Source organism: Archocentrus centrarchus, unplaced genomic scaffold (assembly GCF_007364275.1).
Source record: "Archocentrus centrarchus isolate MPI-CPG fArcCen1 unplaced genomic scaffold, fArcCen1 scaffold_27_ctg1, whole genome shotgun sequence".
Taxonomy (NCBI): domain Eukaryota; kingdom Metazoa; phylum Chordata; class Actinopteri; order Cichliformes; family Cichlidae; genus Archocentrus; species Archocentrus centrarchus.
The window spans coordinates 1,530,584-1,552,979 of NW_022060257.1; the positions used below are offsets into that span (position 1 = coordinate 1,530,584).

At 39.7% G+C, this 22,396-nt stretch overlaps 2 protein-coding genes across 3 annotated transcripts in view; both read left to right on the top strand.

The window, feature by feature from the left end:
- si:ch211-158d24.2 (multiple epidermal growth factor-like domains protein 9) overlaps positions 1 to 14,907 on the top strand; it is a 49,078-nt gene extending 34,171 nt beyond the window's left edge. Inside the window, exons 4-7 of one of the 2 annotated variants that reach the window (XM_030723818.1) lie at positions 2,764 to 2,913; positions 12,450 to 12,719; positions 12,910 to 12,975; positions 13,009 to 14,907. In XM_030723818.1, coding sequence (XP_030579678.1) covers positions 2,764 to 2,913; positions 12,450 to 12,719; positions 12,910 to 12,975; positions 13,009 to 13,430 — 908 coding nt within the window. In that variant the 3' untranslated portion in view covers positions 13,431 to 14,907. Of the gene's footprint in view, positions 1 to 2,763; positions 2,914 to 12,449; positions 12,720 to 12,909 lie in introns of both variants that reach the window. The other variant, XM_030723817.1, reaches the window with a different exon arrangement.
- Positions 14,908 to 16,817: 1,910 nt separating this feature from the next.
- LOC115776215 (lymphotoxin-alpha-like) lies at positions 16,818 to 22,175 on the top strand. Its single transcript, XM_030723821.1, has 4 exons — positions 16,818 to 17,198; positions 18,793 to 18,820; positions 18,910 to 18,969; positions 19,588 to 22,175. The coding sequence occupies exons 1-4, from the start codon at positions 16,989 to 16,991 to the stop codon at positions 19,995 to 19,997; spliced, it is 708 nt and encodes a 235-aa protein (XP_030579681.1). The 5' UTR covers positions 16,818 to 16,988; the 3' UTR covers positions 19,998 to 22,175.
- Positions 22,176 to 22,396: the final 221 nt, after the last annotated feature.

Consider the following 22,396-nt stretch of genomic DNA (forward strand, 5'->3'; position numbering starts at 1 on the left):
TGTCAAAAGTTGTGTTAAAGCTGGCACTATTTGAATAGCCACTCTTTGTTAGTAAACCACTTTTCTATGTTTGTCTTTGACCCGTAATGTAACCTCTGTGCGGTGATGCCTGCATTTCACCACTCATGGCTGAAACCACAGCTATGCAAAGATATAGCATCAGGCTGCAGGCAGTTTGAATCACACCTACGTAACCTTTTTTAGAGATCATAGAGGCAAAACAGCTCAAAAACATACCGAACCTAACTCAGCAGCAGTGATATCGCCGCAGCAAGAATGACGGTGTCTTTAATCTGGGACTTTTTTTAAATGAAGCTCTGAAACAAAAGGTAGGTTGTGAGGAGGGAAGGGAAATATGCAGTCATGCTAAATTAAGTTCATGCAAAAAGTCCAAATTAGCCAACTTCTTGCATGGTATGGAAGAAGGACGATCAGGTGTCTAATTGAACATGTTTCCAACAAGTGATTTACAGACTGTTTTCAGATGTTAGCAGTTTCTGAAAAAAAAGTCTGCATGTAATCTATAAAGCTGTTTGATTTATTGTTTTTTTCTGCTGCTGAAATGTTTCCTTTTTGGGAAAAAAATTTTATTTTTCAGTTCTACATGTGAGCAATGTCTGTCTCTTACCCAGTAGCCTAAGAGGAGGCCTGCAGGCACTTCACAGGGCTGAACCCCCCCCCCCCCCCCCCCCCCCCAAAAACCCGTCACATTCCCCTGTACCTGTACTTTCTACTGCTCTCCTGTTCACCCTGCTATCCACTGGACTGATTTGGAAATATTGCAAGCCTTGTGAATATAATAGGATTACATATAAGGAGTTACTCATTCCAGGGGTGGTATGTAGAAATTATGTAACAGCCCAGGGTGTTGCCTTTGACTGTAATATAACCTCAACATACCTCAGCCTAAACCATTGCTTTCACTGAATGATTCCCAAGTATGGTAGCACAAAAGTTAAAGACACATTACAGTCACAACCATTCCTATTAACATGTTCAGAGCATTCTAAAAGCATTGTTCTCAGGGCTGCCTGCATGTAGTGCAAGGTGACTGATTTGCAGTGTAGTACATTATATTATTTTAAACCTTTTTAACTAAAGCCATTATTTCACTATTACTTTATATTATTTGGAACTCTTCCATAAACTGCAGTAAGCCACTTAGCTTTAATAGCCAGACCAAATGGCCGGTGACCCTCATCCCATTTTTCCATTCTATGCAGAGCTTCAAATCACACAGGCTTTTAGGCTGCCCTTATTTTGAAAACTGACAGGATTGCCAATCCCATTTGTGTGTCATTCATCTGCTCTGTGAAACTTGGTGCAGCTTCCACCAGAAATCAAACCGGCACTATTTTGAGGGGAGCTATGAGGAAAACCACTTCTGGAACTCGCTGTTGCACATTTGGTGGAATTGCAAACATTGTCTTGAGTGGGCTCATTGTTGTTTTTTCTTTGTCATCACACATATTTTATATGTTCTAGAATGTGGATAAGTGGGCAAGCCCCAAGATAGTGCTATTTGAAATGATAATATGAAAGGACAACAATAAACAATTTTCAGCTATAAAATCAAATTTGGTTCCTATAACAATAGTTAATGGTTGGAGATTATGTAAGAAAAAATATAATATATATATATATATATATATATATATATATATATATATATATATATATATATATATATATATATATATATATATATATATATATATATATATATATAAAACCCAAAGAAATTCACTTTACTGCTATGTGTGTCAACAAAGCCAAATTCACTGTGCTGCACTAGTAGTTATTGTTTATTTATAAAAAGCCAAATACAATACATCAGTTAGTATTATTCTGTGTTCATTTTTTATTTCAAGGGTCTTTGAGAGTCGGGCATAAACTGGTAGCAGCAAAGTCTGGTTGCTCTAATCTTTATTCAGTTTTATTTTTGTTGTATTTTTATTTATTTATTTTTTCAAGTACTGATGAATAATTCTGTGGGGAGAAGATTTTACTCAAAAGAAGAGCTTTTTTCACTGAAATGGAGCAAATCTGGAAGATACACCCCTATTCCAGCTGAGATAAAGAGGTGTTTTCGCAGTTGCTGTGCTGGTGAAGGCTTGGAAGTGGAGATATAAGCCCTTTCTGCCAACGGTCATCATGGGGAATGTCAGCCCTCTGCCCAACAGAAGTGATGAGCTGGGTGAAGACTCAGGAAGTATACCACAACAGCCGAAGTTCCATGGGAAGTTCTCCATTAAACTGTTTCTAGGATACAGACTAAACATCCAGAGGCACTTTTAACAATTTCAGGAGACTTCTGTCATGTTTCTCTCTCCTCCCACCTGACTGGATGAAAACTGGCTCTGCAATTGGAGCCAGACTGGACACACTGGGAGAGGTGGTGAAAAAATGCACGCTAAAGATGTTAGACGCCATCCTGAACAACTCTGATCACCCACCTTATAACATTTTTATGGAACAAAAAACATCAGTACTAGGTGACTCCTCTCTCTCTGTTGTAAAACAGAGAGATATAGAAAATCATTTATACCCACAGCCATCAGGCTTTTTAAATTCTCATACAAATAGCAGATGAGCTATGTCAGATATGTGAATTTCCCTCTGGGCTCAGTAAAGTTCTTCTTTGATTCTTTTTTTAAATAGTGTTGGAATATACTGTTATATAACAAACTACTCTCATTTTCTGTCATAAGCAGATCAAGAAAGAATAACAGCTAATCATGTGACCTTTGCTCTGTCCTCCAGGAGTGTGTCTGAACTGCGAAGGCAACACCCAGGGAGCCAACTGTGAAGACTGCAAGCCTGGTTTTTACCGCAGCCCCAGAGCTGCACTGACCGAAGCCTGTGTGCCGTGTCCCTGCTCCAACTCCACCTCCTCTGGCACCTGTCACACCGGTCAGTAGTTGTTCACACACCAGGCATTCAGCTCTCACCCAATGGCTTGTTGCAGTGATTAGGCAGATTTGGCTTGACTGGCTTTATATAAACCATTAATCCTGGGATTTCTGACATAAAATCCTGACAGTGAAGATGTCTTAGAAAGCATTTTCCACCTTCAAGTTGTGTTAGAGCTGCACTGGAAATAACTCTGTATGACATCTGCTGCTGGCTGGTTATCCAAAGTAAAAAGAGAAATGCAGTCAAAGGGAGATGGGATGAAAAAGAAAAAAGCTGACATGAGAAAAACTATGTGGGCAAGAATCCAGCAGGAAAAAGTTGGATAACCTAAAAAGCAAAGCACATATAATGTCACATATCACAGCACTGCATACACACCTTGTGTTTGTTGTTGGCATATGTGTCATAAAATATATATATATATATATATATATATATATATATATATATATATATATATATATATATATATATATATATATATATATATATATATAAATTAGGGCCCAGTCACAGGCCGAGAGACCAGTCAGCGACCATCTGGCAACCACCAGAGTGGTTCAGTGTTCAGTACGTTCAGTACATCATAGATGCTGGGAATTGATGATAACTTGGTGAATGGTCCTTGGAACTGTTGCTGGAACTTATTTTATTTTCTTTGCCTGCTAGAACTGTGTTCACTGAACTACATGATTTCCATCTTAAGGGAAAATCATGTAGTGCATGATTTCCAACACAGATTTGTTTGTGTGATTTCTCAGTGACACTAGAGTAAAAAGATCACCGTCATGTCGGGCTGTGTGGCTGGAGGGGTTAGACCCAAAATGCAGGACTCAGGCAGAGGGTGAACTTAAAGTGGTTTATTTGGGTATTGAAACAAAAGACAACAACGAACCTACACTGGGACTGGTCAGGAGCCACACAGTATTGGGCGCAATGATGACAACATGACAAAGAACAGATGAAAACTGAGGGCTTAAATCCACATCAGGTAATCAGTGCAAGAGGAAACAGCAGGTGAAGCAAATGAAACTAATAACACAGGGGAATCAAAACTAAACACAAAGCACAGGGAACACAAGACTGTCAAAACAGGAAGTGACTAAACAAGGTATACGCAGACTTGACACGCGGAAGTGGCACACAGAAAACTAAACCGGGAACACGGCACAGGGAAACAGACAACGAGACTCAGACATGGGACAGAAATGCAGACTAGTCACAACACTGGGAATAAAACTCAATATGAAAACACAGAAGGTCAGGGGTAAGCCATAAGGACAAAACAGACACAAGAACACAGACGCAGGGGAGACAGGGACAAAGGAACAAGAAAACCACAAATGATAAAGCCAGAACTAAGAACAATGAAAACCAAAGCAAACTAGGAAACAACAAAACTTAGTGAAAACAGAACTAAACACAAAACGCTGGGCAGACGGCCCGGGACCATGAGTCAAACTCCTTGTGACAAGTAAAAATTAGTGCTTGGTGATTTCATTACTTTTTTTTTTTTTTTTTGCATTTGACAACCAATTGCAAGTTGCTAATGCGACCTACTGTGCTCCCATTAGGCACAGGTTACCTAATGGGAGGCAACCTGACTGCCAACTTGGACAGACTGCAATCAGTCTCAGACAGATTGGTGAAGGTTTACAAATAACTGCTCTCTAATTTATAAATGCAGACAGATTGCATATATGTTGCAATCAATCTGTCAGTCTGCAATGCGTGCAATTCCTTTGCAGCATGTCTCTTTGCAGTATGGGAACTCAACTCAGCTGTTTGCCAACTGGTTGCATTATGGATATATTCCTTTACAAAAGCAAGGAGCACCTGTGTTATTTTGCTGTTACAACGCCATCCTGTAGCAACTACGTCACAAACTGTGGAGGAATTTCTGTTTTAAATCAATGAGGTTCTGGCTGGACTTTCTGTGTAGGTAGGTGGCAACAGATTAGCAACTTTCAATGATTTATCCCAGTTAATCATGTATTGTCACAAAAAGATTACATGTAATTACCAACTTTATGCCATTCAGTTGCAAACTGAAAGCAGACTGATAGCAGACCAACTGTCTTATTGCTGTTTTATCATCAAAGTTGCTATGAAGATGGCAACTGAATACGAGTGCTCGCTGACCCGTCATTTCAAAGGCAGCGAGACTGTAAGTTCATTGCATCATGTTACTAATTAGCCTAATTATTTGAGCTATGTGTATTTATTATTTTAAATGTATTTTAAATTTAGCATTATGACACCTTTCCCCATTAGAACATTTCTTAAAAACTTTTCTCAAATTTTGCTGGCATCAAATTCAAAAATGTGGGATTTAAATGACTTGCAAAAAAACAACTTTTTTGGAAATGAAGTATCAATTATTTGCTTTAAGTCTTTCTGATCATTTTCAGAATAATCATCTGCTTTCATGAATAATCTTCCAACGATCTGGAACTGTAAAGCAGAGTCCTTTTGATGTTTGTTTCCAGACAACGATCAGCACTGTTCCTTCCATATTGATCCCACTTCTTTCACTTCAGGCTGCTGCTGCCCTACTTGCACAACCCAGCCAGAGGTCTCTGTGGGGTTGACATCTGAGTTGAACTACAGTCCCTGTAATATTCTCAGACTATCTAATTTTTCCCTTAAATTTCATTGCAATGCAGCAGCTTAACAAGCTGTGAAGAGAAGCATCTAGGCAGCAACAGTATTTGAAGTACTAAAACACTATATTGCGTGACAAGAAAATGTTTTCCATATCAGCGCACGATCGCCCTGTGTTGTGTGAAGTGGGATGGTTTCTTGAATTCATGTTACTACCTGCCATCACTGCGTCATAACAGTAAAATTTATCAGGCGTAATGTTTCTCACAGTCTTGGTGAGAAACATCCATACACCTAAAGGTCCTGCCAGCTGTGTGTGAAATGACTTTCTGTGTAAGGTGGTGCTTGGTGTTGGCTAAAACTAATCTCTGAAGTACAAACTGATTAACTCAGTAGTTTTTAGTAAGAGCACACAAGCTTTAGACATCATCTACATTTATATGCCTGAAGAATTCCGCTCCTTACCAACGTGTCTGCTTCACAGTATGTTCATGTTCAGAGCCGTAGAATAACCTGTTAAAATTCTTCCAATTTAAAGAAATCTTGTAAAACATAATAATTTTTCTTTCAGTGAATGGAAATGAAAGTGCGCTCCACTTATTTTGATAATAATTCATGTTGTCTTTTTTGATTAGCCACAGCTTTGTACATATTATATGTATTTATACTGCTCACTCATTCACTGTTATCACAGTTTAATTTCCTTGTGAAAGTTAAATCAGAAATGTGACATTTGGTAACATTTGGTTTGGAAATCACTTTATTATAACATTTATATATATATAAACTTTTTTTGACCAGATATGACTCTTTACCCAAAAAGTACCTTCAAATTTTCACCAGTGAATTATTAAAAAACAGATCAAGCATCCAGGATATTAATGCTTGTTTCTATTGTGCTACATCATAGATATTAAGTTGGTGGAATTTTGGAATTGGTTTGTAAAAAATAATGCAACATTCTTGATTGTACTGTGTACTCTGAGGGCCTGTACCTTGGACAATTTCCATAGTATGAAGGAACAATTTTGCATGGCTTGATGATGATGATGATGATGATGATACTTTATTGATCCCACAATGGGGAAATTACAGTTAACAGAACACCCATCCAAGAAGACAAAACAAACAAACATGGGGAGATAGGTGAACTGTGGCCATGCTGCCCCCCTTCTAGAGGCGCTGCCATTAAAAAGACAGAAACAATAGTGAAAACATATAAGGATCAGTGAGGAAAGAAATTATCTCATACTTTGTATACATACGCTTATACTGTGTATGTGCGTATGTATACTTTGTATACATACGCACATACACAGTATAAGGTTTCAAAGGTTACATTATCATCATCATCATCATCATCATTAACTTCCAGGCAGTTTGTGGAAAGATGAGGTGGGGTAATGAAAAAAACAAAAATCTCTGAAGTCTGGACAGCTAGCAAAAAGTAACCGATAAAGTGTGATTGAAATGGTTAGTCTGCTTAGATTAATGGTTGAAACACACAGCTGCAAATTTTAGTGTTAGCTAAAAGTAGCTGATCAAAAGTCAATGACTTAAAGTAATAAATTGCTAAAAGAAAAAGTTTACATTTAAATCGAAAATAATGGATAAATAGGTATAAAAGCTGTAGGTGATGGATAAATGCATTAAAATGTTGTCTCACGAGGTTCATTTGTGGTAGCAGGATAATCACTTAAAAACAGATTACCTCAATTTGCAAGACCTTAATTACAGTATGACCAGGAGCTGTGCTGCATGTGCTGTGTGTGCTCAGTCTCTTAGGGTTAGTCTGCCTGCTTCAAACGTCACAGCTTATCCTTGTTAAACTGCACTGAAACCCTTTCTGCAAACTGTCTGTGGAGGTTTGCGTTCAGCATTACATCACTGGGTTGCTTTTCATCTTCTCTCACCTTGCCCTTCCCCCCTTTTTGGAGCAATTGTAGACAGCTTTGCTACATCCTGATATACCCTCCGCCACTATTGGTGGCGGCGTGCATGGCAACAGCCATGTATAAATGCACTTAGACTGTCAGGTTATGTTTGCCGCTGCCAGAGGCCGCAGCAGAGGTTGCAAAATGTGGGAGGGAGGGGAAGGGACATAAACCAGACTGAGAGGAGCTGGGACAGCATGTTCACAGCTGGGCCATTTCTGCGCCAGTCAGGCAGCAACATAATGGAGCAGGGGGGATGGGCATCATCACGTCCTCTGTTTAGACACCATGAAGAGATGAAATTATTAGAAATATGCTCAGGATGGTTGACAGGGAGAGGTGCTCTCATGTTAACAGTGCATGGCTGTCGAGGATCTTGCAGACCCAACACTATAGTGGGAAAGAGAAGCAACCTCCCAGTATAGGTTGCCCAAGCAACAGTGACAAATAAGAAGATGCCACAATGCCGTATCATGGCTCCACTGTGAGGGGCAGATGCTTCTTAAATGTGCTGATGTGGCCTGTTGCAGTAAATGAATATGACACTCAAAGAGGTGAAATGGAGCATTGCATCAGTTCAGAATGTGGGTCACACATATTAAATCATCCATGTATGATTGTCTTTACCCAGCAGCATAGAATGGCCGGGGTCTTTCAGTTGATCCTAAGTTTCATCAAATATTTTAATTCATTTGTTTAAATCATCTTGTATAAGTGTGCATGTCCGATGGTGCGCACCTGCCTAACAGTACCAAGCCTGTGTGTGTGTGTGTGTGTGTGTGTGTGTGTGAGAGAGAGAGAGAGAGAGAGACTGCAAAAAGGAAGACAAAGGGTAAGTGAACATTTCAGGACTCTCTTTCCTCTTGGTTATATAACTCAGCAGGTGACTGCCTTTGAACCCCCAGCAGAGGTTAAATTAAGCTTAGCAGAAGCAGCCTGCTTAGTTGTGCTGGAACCATGTGACTACAGTAGATGGAGACCAACATCTAGGCCACTGGAAGGCAGTTATCTGTGCTTAAATCATTCAACACCGAGAACTGGAGAGCGAATGGTCTCCTGTGCTGCAGTGTCACACACACATTATTTATAAGAGTGGTGTATCTACTTTAACTTCTCATAGCCAAATTATGTGCCTTCACCCACTGCGCTGTGGCCCAGTTTTCCTATTCAGTTTCCTCCAGTTACATAACATACCAGCCAAAGGTTTGGACACACGAGTGTGTCCAAACTTTTGACTGATACTGTACATCATATAAATCCTCCCCTTACAGTAAGGCTTAGGAGCTCAGGTATCAGTGACATTGATCCCACTGCAGAATCAGATCGCTTCTGGTTCCCAAGCCTGACTCAGGACCAAAAAATAAAATACATTTTAAGAACCTAACAAATGGATCTCATTTACCTATTTTCCACCACCAACAAGTTGAAATGTACACTTTTCAACAGGTTTCAGAGCAGAATGTTGAGTAGTACAGAACTTGGGGTAAATTCTGTGGAAAGAAAATCACAGCATCACTGACATTAGTTGAAGCCACTGACATCAGTGGTTCTAACGTTGGGACCACACGTTCTGTGGTGCTGTGCCAGAAACCAGGCTTTATTTGTTAAAAATACTTGGAACCTGCTCTACTTTGGACACCAGCACTGCATTGATGAGAAAAGGTATCTGGGAACCAGAGAACATAGTAAAATGGAACTCCAGCCTCTTCAGTTTAAAAAGGGGAAACAATGGGACTGTTTGTCATAGTGTTCACATTGCAAACTTTTTATCTAGATTGTGCAATATCCATTACTGGCTTATGTAACCCTTTGGATTAAAGTAAATGTTTGCAATATGATGCTAAACACTATCAGGTAAATAATATAATCCACCATTTTGGGGTGTGTGCGTGTGTGTGTGTGTGTGTAATCTTACAGTCCTGTGTTTATTGCTGATAACATCCTCTAGATAATGGTGCAAAGTGGACTACTTAATTTAGTAGCACCACTGTTCCAGAGCAGAACAGGTTTTAGTACCAGGGGCTGATTTCTCAAAGATGGACCGTGACTGTGACTATAACCCAACATTCATCAGCTGCACAAAACAGTTTATTTTAATTCACCTTCTTTTTGTCAAAGAAGAAAAAATGGCAGAGTGAGTTTCAGTAATCTAAGTATTCAGTTCAGTTTGCCCTGGAAGAAAATGTTTGTCTTTCTGAAAGAATTAGTTTACTTGGAAATGTCATCAAGAGAGCTGCAAAGCTGATTTAACATCATGCTGGGTTCTCGGCTAGCTTTGCGTTAGGATGCTATTTGTGCAGATGATTGCAACGAGCCGTCTTTTCGTCCAGTAAAAATAAAAGTAATGTCCATATCTCTCCACTCCTCAAAAGCTGTAGACCGCCTCACCATGTTCCTCCTCCTGACTCATGAGCTGAAATCAATGCAAGTATTATTTTTCTTTTTTCTGTCTGTCCACCCTGCTTGGAGATAACTGAAAAACCTTTGTAATGAAAGTAATGACATAGTTACAACTGTAATGTAATTACTGACTTAAGTACAGTAATGTTGTTGGTGAAAAATTAAATTTGGAATGCCCTACACCCAGTACTGCTCATTGCTATAATAGTGTTGGCAAGACACAAATTATAAGCCATGTTTTCCTGTTTGTTTTTATTTGGTTTGGGTGTTGACGAGGTGTTGAGCAGGTGTCACTGGTTGTTGCAGTGCTAACACGAGCCTTAGGTTTGAGTTGGTTGTCTAACTTTATGGCTATTTTTATGATACAATTCCATAACTTGAGTTAGCCTTATCTGAGCAAAATTATGAGAGGCCGGAGTTATTCTGGTGACCAAGCACGAGCTGAAAAGAAGAACAGCTGCTCCTTTGTTTTGAAGGGAGCCAATTAAGATGCTTTGTTTATTCTGGGTGTGCCTCATGGGGAGGAGACCACAGGATGAACAAAACTAGGCTCGCTGTGAATTCTGCAGAGATGGAGACCTGTGCTATTCTCACAGGTATTGTACTAGGGAACTAGCAGGTTAAAAGACGTTTAATGTCGAGAGGTTGTGCAGTTGGTGTGTGTGAAAATGGCAAAGGGAACATCAACATGACAATGGATGTAGTTCTTCTCATTGTAACAATGTGATCAATGTTATGTCAGTGGCTATAATGTTGTGGTTGGTTGTTGTATAGGCTTGAAACTCATCATTAGTTAAAAATGTAACAAAAGAAGAAGAGAGAATCTACACACAGTCTTAAATCAGCAAATGATGATCTAGCAAAAGTCCTCCTCCTGCAGACACAGAGTAACACTTTAAATGCCAGACATTACAACAGCTCTTCATGCAGTGTAACACATACTGAGCTTAAAATAACATTACTTGTAATGGGAGTCTAAAAATTCATTCTTATTACAGAAGAGCATTTGAATGGTAAGAATTATAATCAATTCTGGCATCAGATAAGTACATTTCTACACTGTGATTTATCAGTATACCTTATATCATAAAGAGAAAGTATTTGATTGGATGCACAAAGCAAGACATTCAATTTCTTTAAGGATCAAGCTCAAGTAGTCATGAAAGCTCAGTTTGTGGAAATGATTAGCAAAGCTACCACCACGTTTACTTCACAGTATTAAATATAACATAGATCTATATCACTGTAAATCAAAGCTTTGCACTCGGCAGAGGCATTTAAAGGAAATCTCTCACACATGTCCAATGTAAATAACACGCTGCTTAGTGAGATCTTTCCTCTTGGGGAAACATCACTGCTGAGGGAAGTGCGCTGCGATACAGCAGTCTCTGTTTGACATGCGGAAGGTGTTGTGGTGTCATATTTCCAGCTGCTGAAGGCTGCAGGAGAAAGCTGACATTTTACACACACTTGTTGCTGATGAACAGTGATCACGTAGATCAATTCTGGTTAAATTCAAACTAAAGCCAAGCTTTAAGAAAATTCACTACATTTATAGATCTTATTAATCTGAGGTGTTTAAGCTGCTCATCTTGCTGTGCCATGTGGTCTTTACACAGTATACAGATGACAAATAGACTCCCCTATAAAGTGGTTCTGTGGGTGTGAAACTTTGCTGGTGGTTTCCAGAAACAGATTCCTTCAGGTGATGCTTCAGTGACAGTGGTGCTGTTTGACCGGCCACTCTCATATCTCATCATTTATGCCAAATTTGCTAACTTATAAAGACTGAAACATTTCAGTCATATTGTATTTAAATTCACTGAATGAAAGCATTGTTGTCTTGTCTTTTTCTCTTTGATACCCATGTAGACATAATGTTTGTGTAGCCTGTGTGACCCAGCGTTACAAAACCCCTACAAATCTGGAAACCTTTCAAAGTATTACACAGTACGGGGCCTGGTTGGAGCATGAGCACTGTGTTTTTAACTGAACTGCAAAGAGGGAAAATCACACCCTCCTCTGGCGACTTGACAGAACACTGTTCTCTGACATCCATATGCTGTCATCTTGAGCCACCTAGTGGCCCAGCAGTAGCTGCTTCATTTGTGGTTGTCGAATTCTGCTCAAGATCATACATGATCAGAGGGTTCTTCTTAAAAAACTCAGACATGATGCTTCAGTTATCATTGCAGCTAGTTTTTAGAACCTCTGTTCACGAGCTCTGTTTGTGATGTCTGTGACAGACTGATGACAGGGTGTAACCCCGTCTCTTGCCCTCTGACCGCTGGGATAGGAGCCAGCCCTGAATTGAATAAGCAGAACAAGATGGATGGATGGATGTTTGTGATATACTGATCAAGGCTGAGACTAAACAGGACATTTTGATGTGGATTTTTAGATATGTGTTTAACATTATTTTTGTCTCTGCAGTAAGTGGAATCCAGCATAAATGTGTCAGAAATCAAACTGCTCATATTTAACATGAGGAATCTTGGAAGTAAACAAAGCTCAGATTATGCTTGTGTACTTGAAAGCCATGCATCAACAGCAGTGATCAGCAGCTGATGTGCATCTCTCTCTGTTCCTGTGCAGATCCAAGGGGCTCTCCAGCATGTGACCAATGCCTTCCCCGGTACAGCGGACCACACTGTGACGAATGCAGCGCTGGTTTCTACAAATCAGCTGGGGTTTGTGTTCCATGTGACTGCAGTGGGAATGCAGACCCCCAGGGCCCCGCCCAGCTCTGTCACCCAGACACCGGTCGCTGCCTCCGCTGCATCAACAGCACCACTGGGCCACAGTGCCAGTTCTGTGCTCCCGGCTTCATAGGGGATGCCCGAACACATAATTGCACCCGACTGAGTAAGGCCAAAATTACTGGGTTGAACATATTATTACACCATGGCCCACTATAAGATAAACAAGGGTTATTTTGAAGTGTCAAGGAATAAAAATAAAGAGCTGAAAATTAGCAGAAAAAGGTGTGCTATTGTTTTTACAAAGTTAGAAAATTAATTTAAAAATTATTACATACTTTATTTTCTCTCCCCAGCACCCCGACTTATTCCCTCACCAGCAGCTACAGCAAAGGCCCCCATACCCAGTACATCCTCATCCACCACAGCAACCACCAGCACCACTTTAACATCTCCCACAGCAGGAGGGATCCCAGCCTCCACATCAAGCAGCAACACCAGCACCATGCCGAGCACCACCTCCACCACCCAGGCACTGCTGACCAGTCTGAGCAGCCCCACTGACAACACCACAGCAGCCCTGACAGAGGTTACCTGGACCCAGTTCAACATCATCATCCTGGCTGTCATCATTCTGGTGGTTTTACTGCTGCTGGGCTTTGTGGGAGGTGTATACACCTACCGGGAGTACCAGAACCGCAAGCTCAATGCCCCCTTCTGGACCATCGAACTAAAAGAGGACAACATCAGCTTTAGTAGCTACCATGACAGCATCCCCAACGCTGATGTGTCAGGCCTACTGGAAGATGAGGCTAATGAGGTAGCTCCCAATGGCCAGCTGGCACTCACCACGCAGGGAAACTGCTACAAGGCCTAGTGCTTCATCTGTCCTCAAAGCAGACACCTAGATTTACAGATGACACAAAGCTGCTGGAAAGCACCAAATCCAAAGCTCCTTCATGTTTGACTGCTTGTCATTACACTGCTAATCTGCAGCATTCACAGCACCTGGCAACCTGACAGAGCGATCAAAGCAAAGAGACACATAGTTTCCACTTTTTCATATGATTTTGGGTGGAATGGGTGCTCAGTGAAACGGGGTCCAAAGAAACCAGTTTGAGTCTTTCCTGCAGAGGGCACTGTTGTGCAGATTAATGAAGCCTAATGAGAGACTGGTGAACTATGCACCTGTTGGCTGAAACAATGATCCTGACACCAGTCAGAGGACTTCCAGGAGCCTAACATTTCAGATAGTTTTTAAATGAACTCGTGACTGTTTAAGTTATAACTGGATCACTCGGTACAGTGATCTCAATCGGAGACGATGATTGTTATTTAATGAATTTGTATTCTGTTCTTATTTATTGGTTAACGTTTCATCCTTGGGAGAAATGCTGCACATGTATGATGTGTTTTATTCATGGTGTTTTATCTTATATGCTGTCAAATGGTACTTTGTTTTCATGTATAGTTGGTGTGTTTTGGAGAGAGAGAACGAGAGTTGCTGGGCAAGGCAAAGTCTGCTGGCACAAGAATTTTTGGTGACCTCATCTTGTGTTTATAGCTTCCTCTCTTTTGTTAGTGTGCCAGCTCACCTGAACCATTTAAGAGGAGTGTTTCTTTTTAAAGAAACTGCAACTGCTATTTACAAACTGCCTCTTTTTGGCACTATGGTGATGTAGTGACATGTGCTCAGATTGCGTAAAATGCCATAATCTTGTAATCTTACCTAAACTTTGCTGTCTACCTCAGCAAAAGTTTAACAAACCATTTGGAAATGCTTCACATTCTTGGAGAGGGTGAGTACTGTGACTCAGATGATAAGAGAGTTTTAAAAAACTTCCTGTTCTCGCTTACAATCAAATTGCATCATCTCAGACAGTGGGTTGCTGTAATATTTATGCACTTCCCACCTGATCCTGGACAGGACCCCATGTTTTCTGTGTTAATAAAGCTACCATTGGTTGGGCGTGCTTCTTTTTGCCATGGTGAATGAGTAAAGCTAATTATGAAACCAACTCCTCAGGTACTGGCTCTTTCCCTAATGTGATCACTGTAAATATTATTATTGTACAGATGAATGTGAATAGTAGCACTATTATTGTACAGGTAGAATATTGTGTGTACACTGTCACTCAACAAGCACCCAACCTTTCACTCCCCAGAGTGTGATGTTGCGGTCAGCCTGCAGCTTTTTGTATTTTGATTTCTTATTCTCAGTGGACTTTGCCATACATGCAGCTACAGAACTCAAATGCACCCAGAAAACATAACAAGGAATAAAAAAACAAAACAGTGTAAATAATACCTCACAGTCAGTGCCCAACTCTCAAATAAAAATGGGTTTAACTGTTGTCTGTCTGTCGCACATCTCTTTATAATCACATTTTAACAGTCCCATCCTGAGACATTAAAAAATATACATTTCATTCCAAAAGCACATAAATCTATGAATATTCATATAATGTCCACTTAAAACTTACACTGCATTTTACATGTGATTTACATACAAGCAGGATTTTGTGAAGCCTTTCATATTCCAGTGTGCAAATTGCAAACATTAAAACATCCAGTTTATATCCTGTATAATAAACACAAAAGATTATGTGTGATAAAAGGAAATTATTAAGGGTATTTGATGACATTATCAATACTTTATATTTTAACATTATGATTTCTTCCGCTTGATAAATAATGTCATTAGTCTGTGTATATAAATTGCTTAATTTTCTGGTTTCCAAATTGTGCATTTTTTTCCATGACGTACACAACAGTTTCTTTTTTGGAGTGTTTGTTCAACAACTTTCAGTTGCTTAATATGCTACATTGCATAATCTGAACTGTATGGGAAATTCCAGGTAATATTACTGGACAGTGATGAGCTTTATATATTGACTGTGATGTTGCAAAAATTCTGTTTGTTAAGTTAAAGGTGACTGCAGAGAAACATTCCTGTTGAAGATGAATGTGAAACGTAACATTTATCGCTCACCAGAACAATCAAGGGAAGCAACAGTTATAAATGTGATCGAAGAGGAACTCGAATGATTTATTGTTTCATGTACACAGTTTTTGGGTAACTAATGTCCAAATTACTGCAGGCTGACTGCTGCTAACAATTGACATACCCTCTCAACTTTTGTCTTTTTCAACTGCAGGCTGCTTGACATTGTCACCTTACTATTAAACTACTGATAACAGCAATCTACAACACTTACCTTCCTTTATAATATAGTAGCAATTTCTATTTCCATAGTGGTCTGAATTGTCTATGTAAGCAACTAATGCTGCAGCAATACTTGCTTATTTTACTTTTTTTTTAGGTAGCACTTTGGGGGAATTTTGCACATCTGGTAAATGTAAGAATGATGTTGGGGGATGGGTTGAGTGCAAGTGTTTGTACAAACTGCAAATGAATAAGGAAAAATACTAGGTACCTTGTGACCAAACTGCATTTGATGGTTGTCAGGAATTGCTTGATTACATTTTTGATAGCGCTTTAACAAATGGCAGTTTTAACATTATGAAACTCACCCACGTAAGTTGAACTGCAGTGTATATCAGGGAGAGGTTTCAGGTTCAACTGTTAAGCAGGATTTTTCAGTTTGAGGCGGACCAGTGCAGTTTGTGCAAGCTAAACATAAAAGTTCTTGTCATCTGCAGTCATCTTTCAACTTGATTTGCTTAAAAGGATGCATTTTCATTTTTCTCATTTATTTGCAGTTTGTAGAAATACTTGCATTCCACCAATCTTCCTCCAAGATGATTCTTAGATTCACATCCCAGCAAATTCCCCCAAATTTTAGAGCATGTCAGTGCTCTCCTTTATCACATCTTTTGTTTGTTATACAGGGTGTTGTTTATTTTGACTAGTAATGCATTTGCTACAATGCATAACTTAATATTTTGAGACTGACTCTTCACCAGCTTGAGCCATCTGGCAGTTCTTTGGAAAACTCATAAGAAAATGTGTAACCCTATTCCACTCTACTGCAGTCTACTACTAAAAATTATTATGTCTTGACTAAGCGGCTGTGTTTATAGCTAGTATGCAAATTATCTGCACACAGGGCGAGATAACAGCCAGAAGTTTGCTGAGGTTCATTCAAAAACATTGTCCATGTGTCCACATGACAGGCGGGACCGGGGCTGTCTTTCACTGCGTGGTCTGAAAAGGGTGATTTATTATATTTGTGCTTTGACAAAATAATAATCTCTCAGAACTTTCAAGCTTTGGTCCTGTTTCAATCAAAGTGACCAAACTATTTCACGCTGTCCGTGAAAACCAGCCCTCAAAAAGAGGAAGTTCGTGTTTCACTCTCGATACTCTGTGAAACTCGTTTAAACCGAGACTTTCAACAACGTGGGCGACACCTAATAAATGGAGATGGAGGATGGGAGCCAGCAGCTAATCCAGGAATAGCAAAGCAGAGGCATGGAGGAAGACAGATGGAGCTACGAAGGAGGAGCGGAGGCAGTGCTTCAGAATAAGAACACCTATGTTCAGCTACTGCGACGGAGCGAGACGCGATACAAGCGAATGGCAAAGATTTTAGCTGTGGCACTGGTCCTGGTGCTCGCTGGAGCTCTGCCTTTACTACTCACGGTTTTACTTGGAAGGCAACATGTGCCACCGGACAGCCAGGTAACATTTCCCTTCTTACCGCATATACCCAAATACTCTCCAGGCTTTCCGTCAATAGCTGCTGCTGCTGGAGAATTCATGTTTTAATACTACTACTACTACTACTACTACAAAGTTTAGCACAGCTACGTCATACGCCTTTAAATCATCGGTTCATGTTTCGACGCCATGCTCTACTGTTTTGATTTTCCTCAGCCAGCTGTGTCAAAGTTTATTTCCTCTTGCAGCGTTTGCTAAGCTATTGCAGCCTTAATAAAAACTTGTGCGAATTGGGTCGACGTTTCTGAGTCGTACGCACTTTGAAGCCAAGCACGCGCGCGGGCTCCACACTTGCGCAAAACGCCAGGAAAACAGAGTACACGTGCGCCAGTGTTGTTACCGCGCCCAGCGCAGCCGCTCTTTGGTGTGCAAGTTCACAAAACGTACCTTTACAATAAGTTATCTCCACATAGATCATAGCTGCAACAAACTGGCGTGAAAGAGGAGTTTTAAAGCGCCGCTTGGAAAACTAATTTAGTGCGTAAGCGACAGGAAGAAGCTAACGACGCACTTGTGTTAGTTTCGTTGCCTAGGAGCGGGTGCCCTCTGCCACTGCCCTGTCTTGAATACTGGAGGTATGAACTCCAAAATAAAAGCTGTTTCAGAAAAACATGGCAACAAAGAGTTAGTTTTGTCAGCTACACTGACCGGCAGTCGAGTGGTTCTTAACACCAAATGTTCCTCGAAACAAATGAGGTCACAGCATTTCTGTCAATCTGCATCCTAGATTCTATGACGCATCCAACAAAGTTTGACATTAATGTTGATCTCCTTTCTGTGTGCTAAATCCTGAAACCTGCTTCCAATTTCTCCTCAACTGGGTATACTTGTATTCCACTGGTTCGTTACCTACATGTTAGGGGTTTCTCCCGGTGCACGAGACGTTTGCTTCCCTGCACTTTTGCTTTTACACAAGTTCAGCGCTTCATCCCCGAGTGCACCAGAATTGTATCTACAATAGCGTGACAATAAATAAACCTTGAACCTCGAACCTTCAGGGAATGGCTGTCATTTGTACCTATGCACCACTCTACAGTTCAGTGTACGCATGAGTCACTGGGGTCTTCATTGTTCTGCTGGGGGACTGACGTGGGCAACAACGTGGTGGTGGGGGGGATTAGGGGGGATTAGGAGGAACGGCCTGCCCAGTCTGAACCTGAGTGGTACTCTGTTATTGGACTTCTGCGCAAACTACAGTTTGTCTGTAATGAACACCATGTTGTAGCATAAGTATGTTCATTCGTGCACATGGCACCAGGACGCCATAGGTCTCAAATCAGTGATCAATTTCGTAATTGTATCATCAGATTTACATTTTTTGAGTAGCATATAATCTACTTAATAGTTAGAAATTGCGAACCCTGAATTTAACAGGCATTTAAGAAATTGTATAGAATTGGTACAGAATTGCAACAGAGAAGCTTTTCATTACATAGTAAACACTGCACAGTTTTAATGTACAAATTCTTCTGCATTTACTGAAAACTTATTTTGCCTTGTTACCTTCATTTCTTACATCACTGTTGCTGCTGAGACTGTGTTTGTTTCCTTACAGCCAACGATGCCCCCTGCCAGCCTGTCAGGTAAATAGAGTCAAGACTATGTTGGCATAAAGATAAAACAGGAAAATGGCACTGCGGTTCAAATAACACTTTTTCAATCTCTGTTGTAGGCATCAAACCAGAAACTGCAAGACATGAAAATCCCAAGATTCCAAGTGCCATGCTAACAGGTAAAACATAAGAGATGCAGGTGTGTGTCTGTCTGTGTGTGAGATAGATACTTTATTGATCCTGAAAGGGAAGTAAGGCATTTGGCAGCTTAGCATGCACAATAAATAGAGACAATGGGGTAGAATGCAAACAATGGAGGTAGCTGTATAAATTATACAAATACTAACAAAACAGTAATTATACCAACTATACAAACTATACTAAGCTGTACAAAAGAAATGTTTGTGTGGGTGGGAGAGTGTTATGCTGATTTTAAGTTTGTTTTTTTCTTATTGTTAACACTTTGTATGAAGTTTATCACTAAAGGTTCTTAAATTATTTGTAAATGACTTTAAAAAGTCTTTTCTACGCATTATGCAAATTAATCAGATGACAAACTTGTGTTAGGGCAGCGTTGTGTTGGAACTTTTCAGTCATGTTTGCTGTTTGATTGGCAATCAAACAGAAGAAGTTGTACAAGACAGGAACTTGAACACATTTTGTACATATTCATTTCTTCCTGTGCTTCAGAATGTTCTCAGCTTCAATTAAGCTTGTAGTTATCTGGAAATGATGGACGAGCAGAAACATAAATGACCCCAGTTTTGCCTTTTTTTTTTTTTTTTTTTGCTTTTTAGCTCCTACAGGGAACAACACTAATGGGAAGTACCTCCAATGGGCACATGACATTGGCATTGCTTACTGTCACGGAGGCTTCAACTACTCCAATGGGGATCTTGTGGTGCCCAGAAACGGCCTGTACAGTGTCTTTCTGCAGATCACGTATCAGATGGAATGTCCTGGCCGTACGATAAAACTGATGAACACGGTGTCACATGTTAAAGAAGAATACGGGAAGGATATGAATCTCCTGTCATCAAGCCACACAGTGAGCTGCAGCACAGACGGCTGGAGTAAATCCCTCTATACAGCTGGCTTGTTTTTCCTGAAAGCAAAAGACAGACTACATGTGACTTCATCATATCCAGAATATATTACCAAGAGAGAATATGAGGTGTTCTTTGGCGCTGTGTTTTTGTCTCACTAATATCTTGCTCACACACTCGGGATTGCCCAAATCTGACCTTGAGGTTGGTTTTAGCATCTTATCCAGGAAACCAGTGTAGGTTAATGGTTCCCCTTTTTACGCTTTCTGATCATGAAACGTATGCAGCTACTGATTGATTTACAGCAGTGAGAAGCTACTGAAGAAGCTACAAGAGCAGGTTTAATTTATCTTTGCATCGTTTTTAACTCATTAACTACAGCTCACATTGACATACTGACTCCTAAACAGTGGTTTACTATTTTAAAAAATATATTTCCTTAACACCACTGGACTTTATAAACTCCACAGCTCATCAAATATAACCTACTACTTCTTTTATATGTTTAGAATAAACATGTGTTTTGCCATTGCTGATTGCTGGTGATAGCCCCTTTTTAAGTGTTTCAGGACAAGAACAAAATAAAAACCAAACAAATTGTTATTACATATCAATATTTCTTGTTTACTTGTGGAGTTTGGTTCAGATCACCTAAAACCATAGTCTAAAAGCAAATGTTAGAGATGACCAAGGGTGAATTATATGCTGGAATGTGGTGAATAGAGGCACTGCTCAGAAATGTTCAGTAGAGAGTAAATCTGCCAGTGATTTCTAGTCGCATACACACTTATGGACTGTATTTTTTTTTTTTCAGTCACAGCTAACAAGGACTTGGCAACTAGGGGCTGCCCTCGAAAGTGAGCCAATCCCCATAGATTCCCATGTTAAAGTGCCAAACTTAAAATATTAAAAAGCTCTTTCAGAGCAATTTGCAAAAATAGTTTTGGTCTTTGGAGCTAATTTCCACCTTAATTTTTATGTAACTCACTCGTTTAAATTATATCAAAACTTAAAAGTTACACTTTATTAGGCCACTTTGGCTGAATTGGAGGCTGTTAATTTCAGCTGTACCTGGGAGTGAATAGCATGAATTGCTGTTTGGCCAAAAGGCTAAACATGAGACTTTAAAACAAGATTTACAAAACCAATCATAGCTGTGTCCATGTTTTATAATACAATAAGCTTTATACTTAAAAAATAAAGTTCTTTTGTCTTGGGTAGGGTTAGAGGCTATGAGCCTGAAAGTCAGAGTCGCTAAGTGGATATTGGGATTGCATCTTGCTAAAGTCATGGGAGGTTAAACTGAAGTACTGAATGCAAAGTGTGAATGACAAGACTGCATTAATGTCAAGAGTAGCAGCTGAGATTATATCAAAGGAATGCAGCAGAAAGATGATTGGCCAAATATGGTGGTGAAAGGTTTTGTGAGTGAAAGGAATTTTAAAGGCACAGGAAACCAAATGGAGCAGAAAGATCAGCTGAACAGTTGTAAATTCAGATGACTGCAACTTTTACTGTTGTACAATTTAAATTTGAATCCCACAAGCAGGTTCTGTTTAAATGTAACACTGGTTACTTAGTGTCCAGCGTTACAATAAATTAGATAACACCTTATTGCATTGCATTGTAACAGCCTGCTCAGTGGGGCTGATTTGGCAAGTGTTAAGAGTAGTGGAGACTTGCAGAGTTACAAGTAGACCATTACACATAAACCAAGCCCAGTCCTGCAGCCATGATAAGATTTCTAAACCTGTGATGGTTTTATCAGGTAATAACGCCTAAATATGTGGTGATAAAAGTATTTTGTGGCCACACTTTTTATTGTGCTTTGACATAATGTTTGTAAATGTCATAACATTTAGCACAGCAGCGTGTACTGCGTGTACTGACAAGTAGGAGAATTTGTCCAAGCCATAGACTTAGTTCACTGATGTGTAATACAACTATAAATAAAGTGCGTGCAATGTGGGGTGATGCTACAGAGATGACTCAGGTGTAGAGCTGGTGATGGATTACAAAAAAAACTTTATACCATTGTATTTATGTGTGGTTGAATTTACCTTTTTTTTTTTCTCTTTTTGACCGTCACTGTAAACATGAAAACATATATGAAACCTTTTACTTTGTTATATTTTTAGCCTATGAGGTGCTGTTGTGTGCTTAGACCTATTTAACAAGCTTAGAAATGTGTTTTTGTATTTAATTATTTAATTCATTGCTTGCAGGGAATTCTGTACTCTTCAGCTGGTGCTATGTAAATCAGCATTTCTTACAATGAAAGAATTTATATAATTTGTGAACTTTTATATTTGTTTGTGGCTTGGAGAGATATTCTAAAAAAAAAATAAAACTCACACAAAAAAAGAAAACTTTGATAGCGAGACATGATTTCCTTCTTTTGCTAATGACTACAAATTTCATTGTTTCAGTTTCTGACCTGACACATTTCCTCATATGTTTGACGTCCAAGATTACAAGCCCAGTTTGTGGGAGGTGTTTGGCTCTACAAATAAAGAATGAGGGTTTCTGTGAGTGAAAGGTTCCAAAATGCCGACCTTGC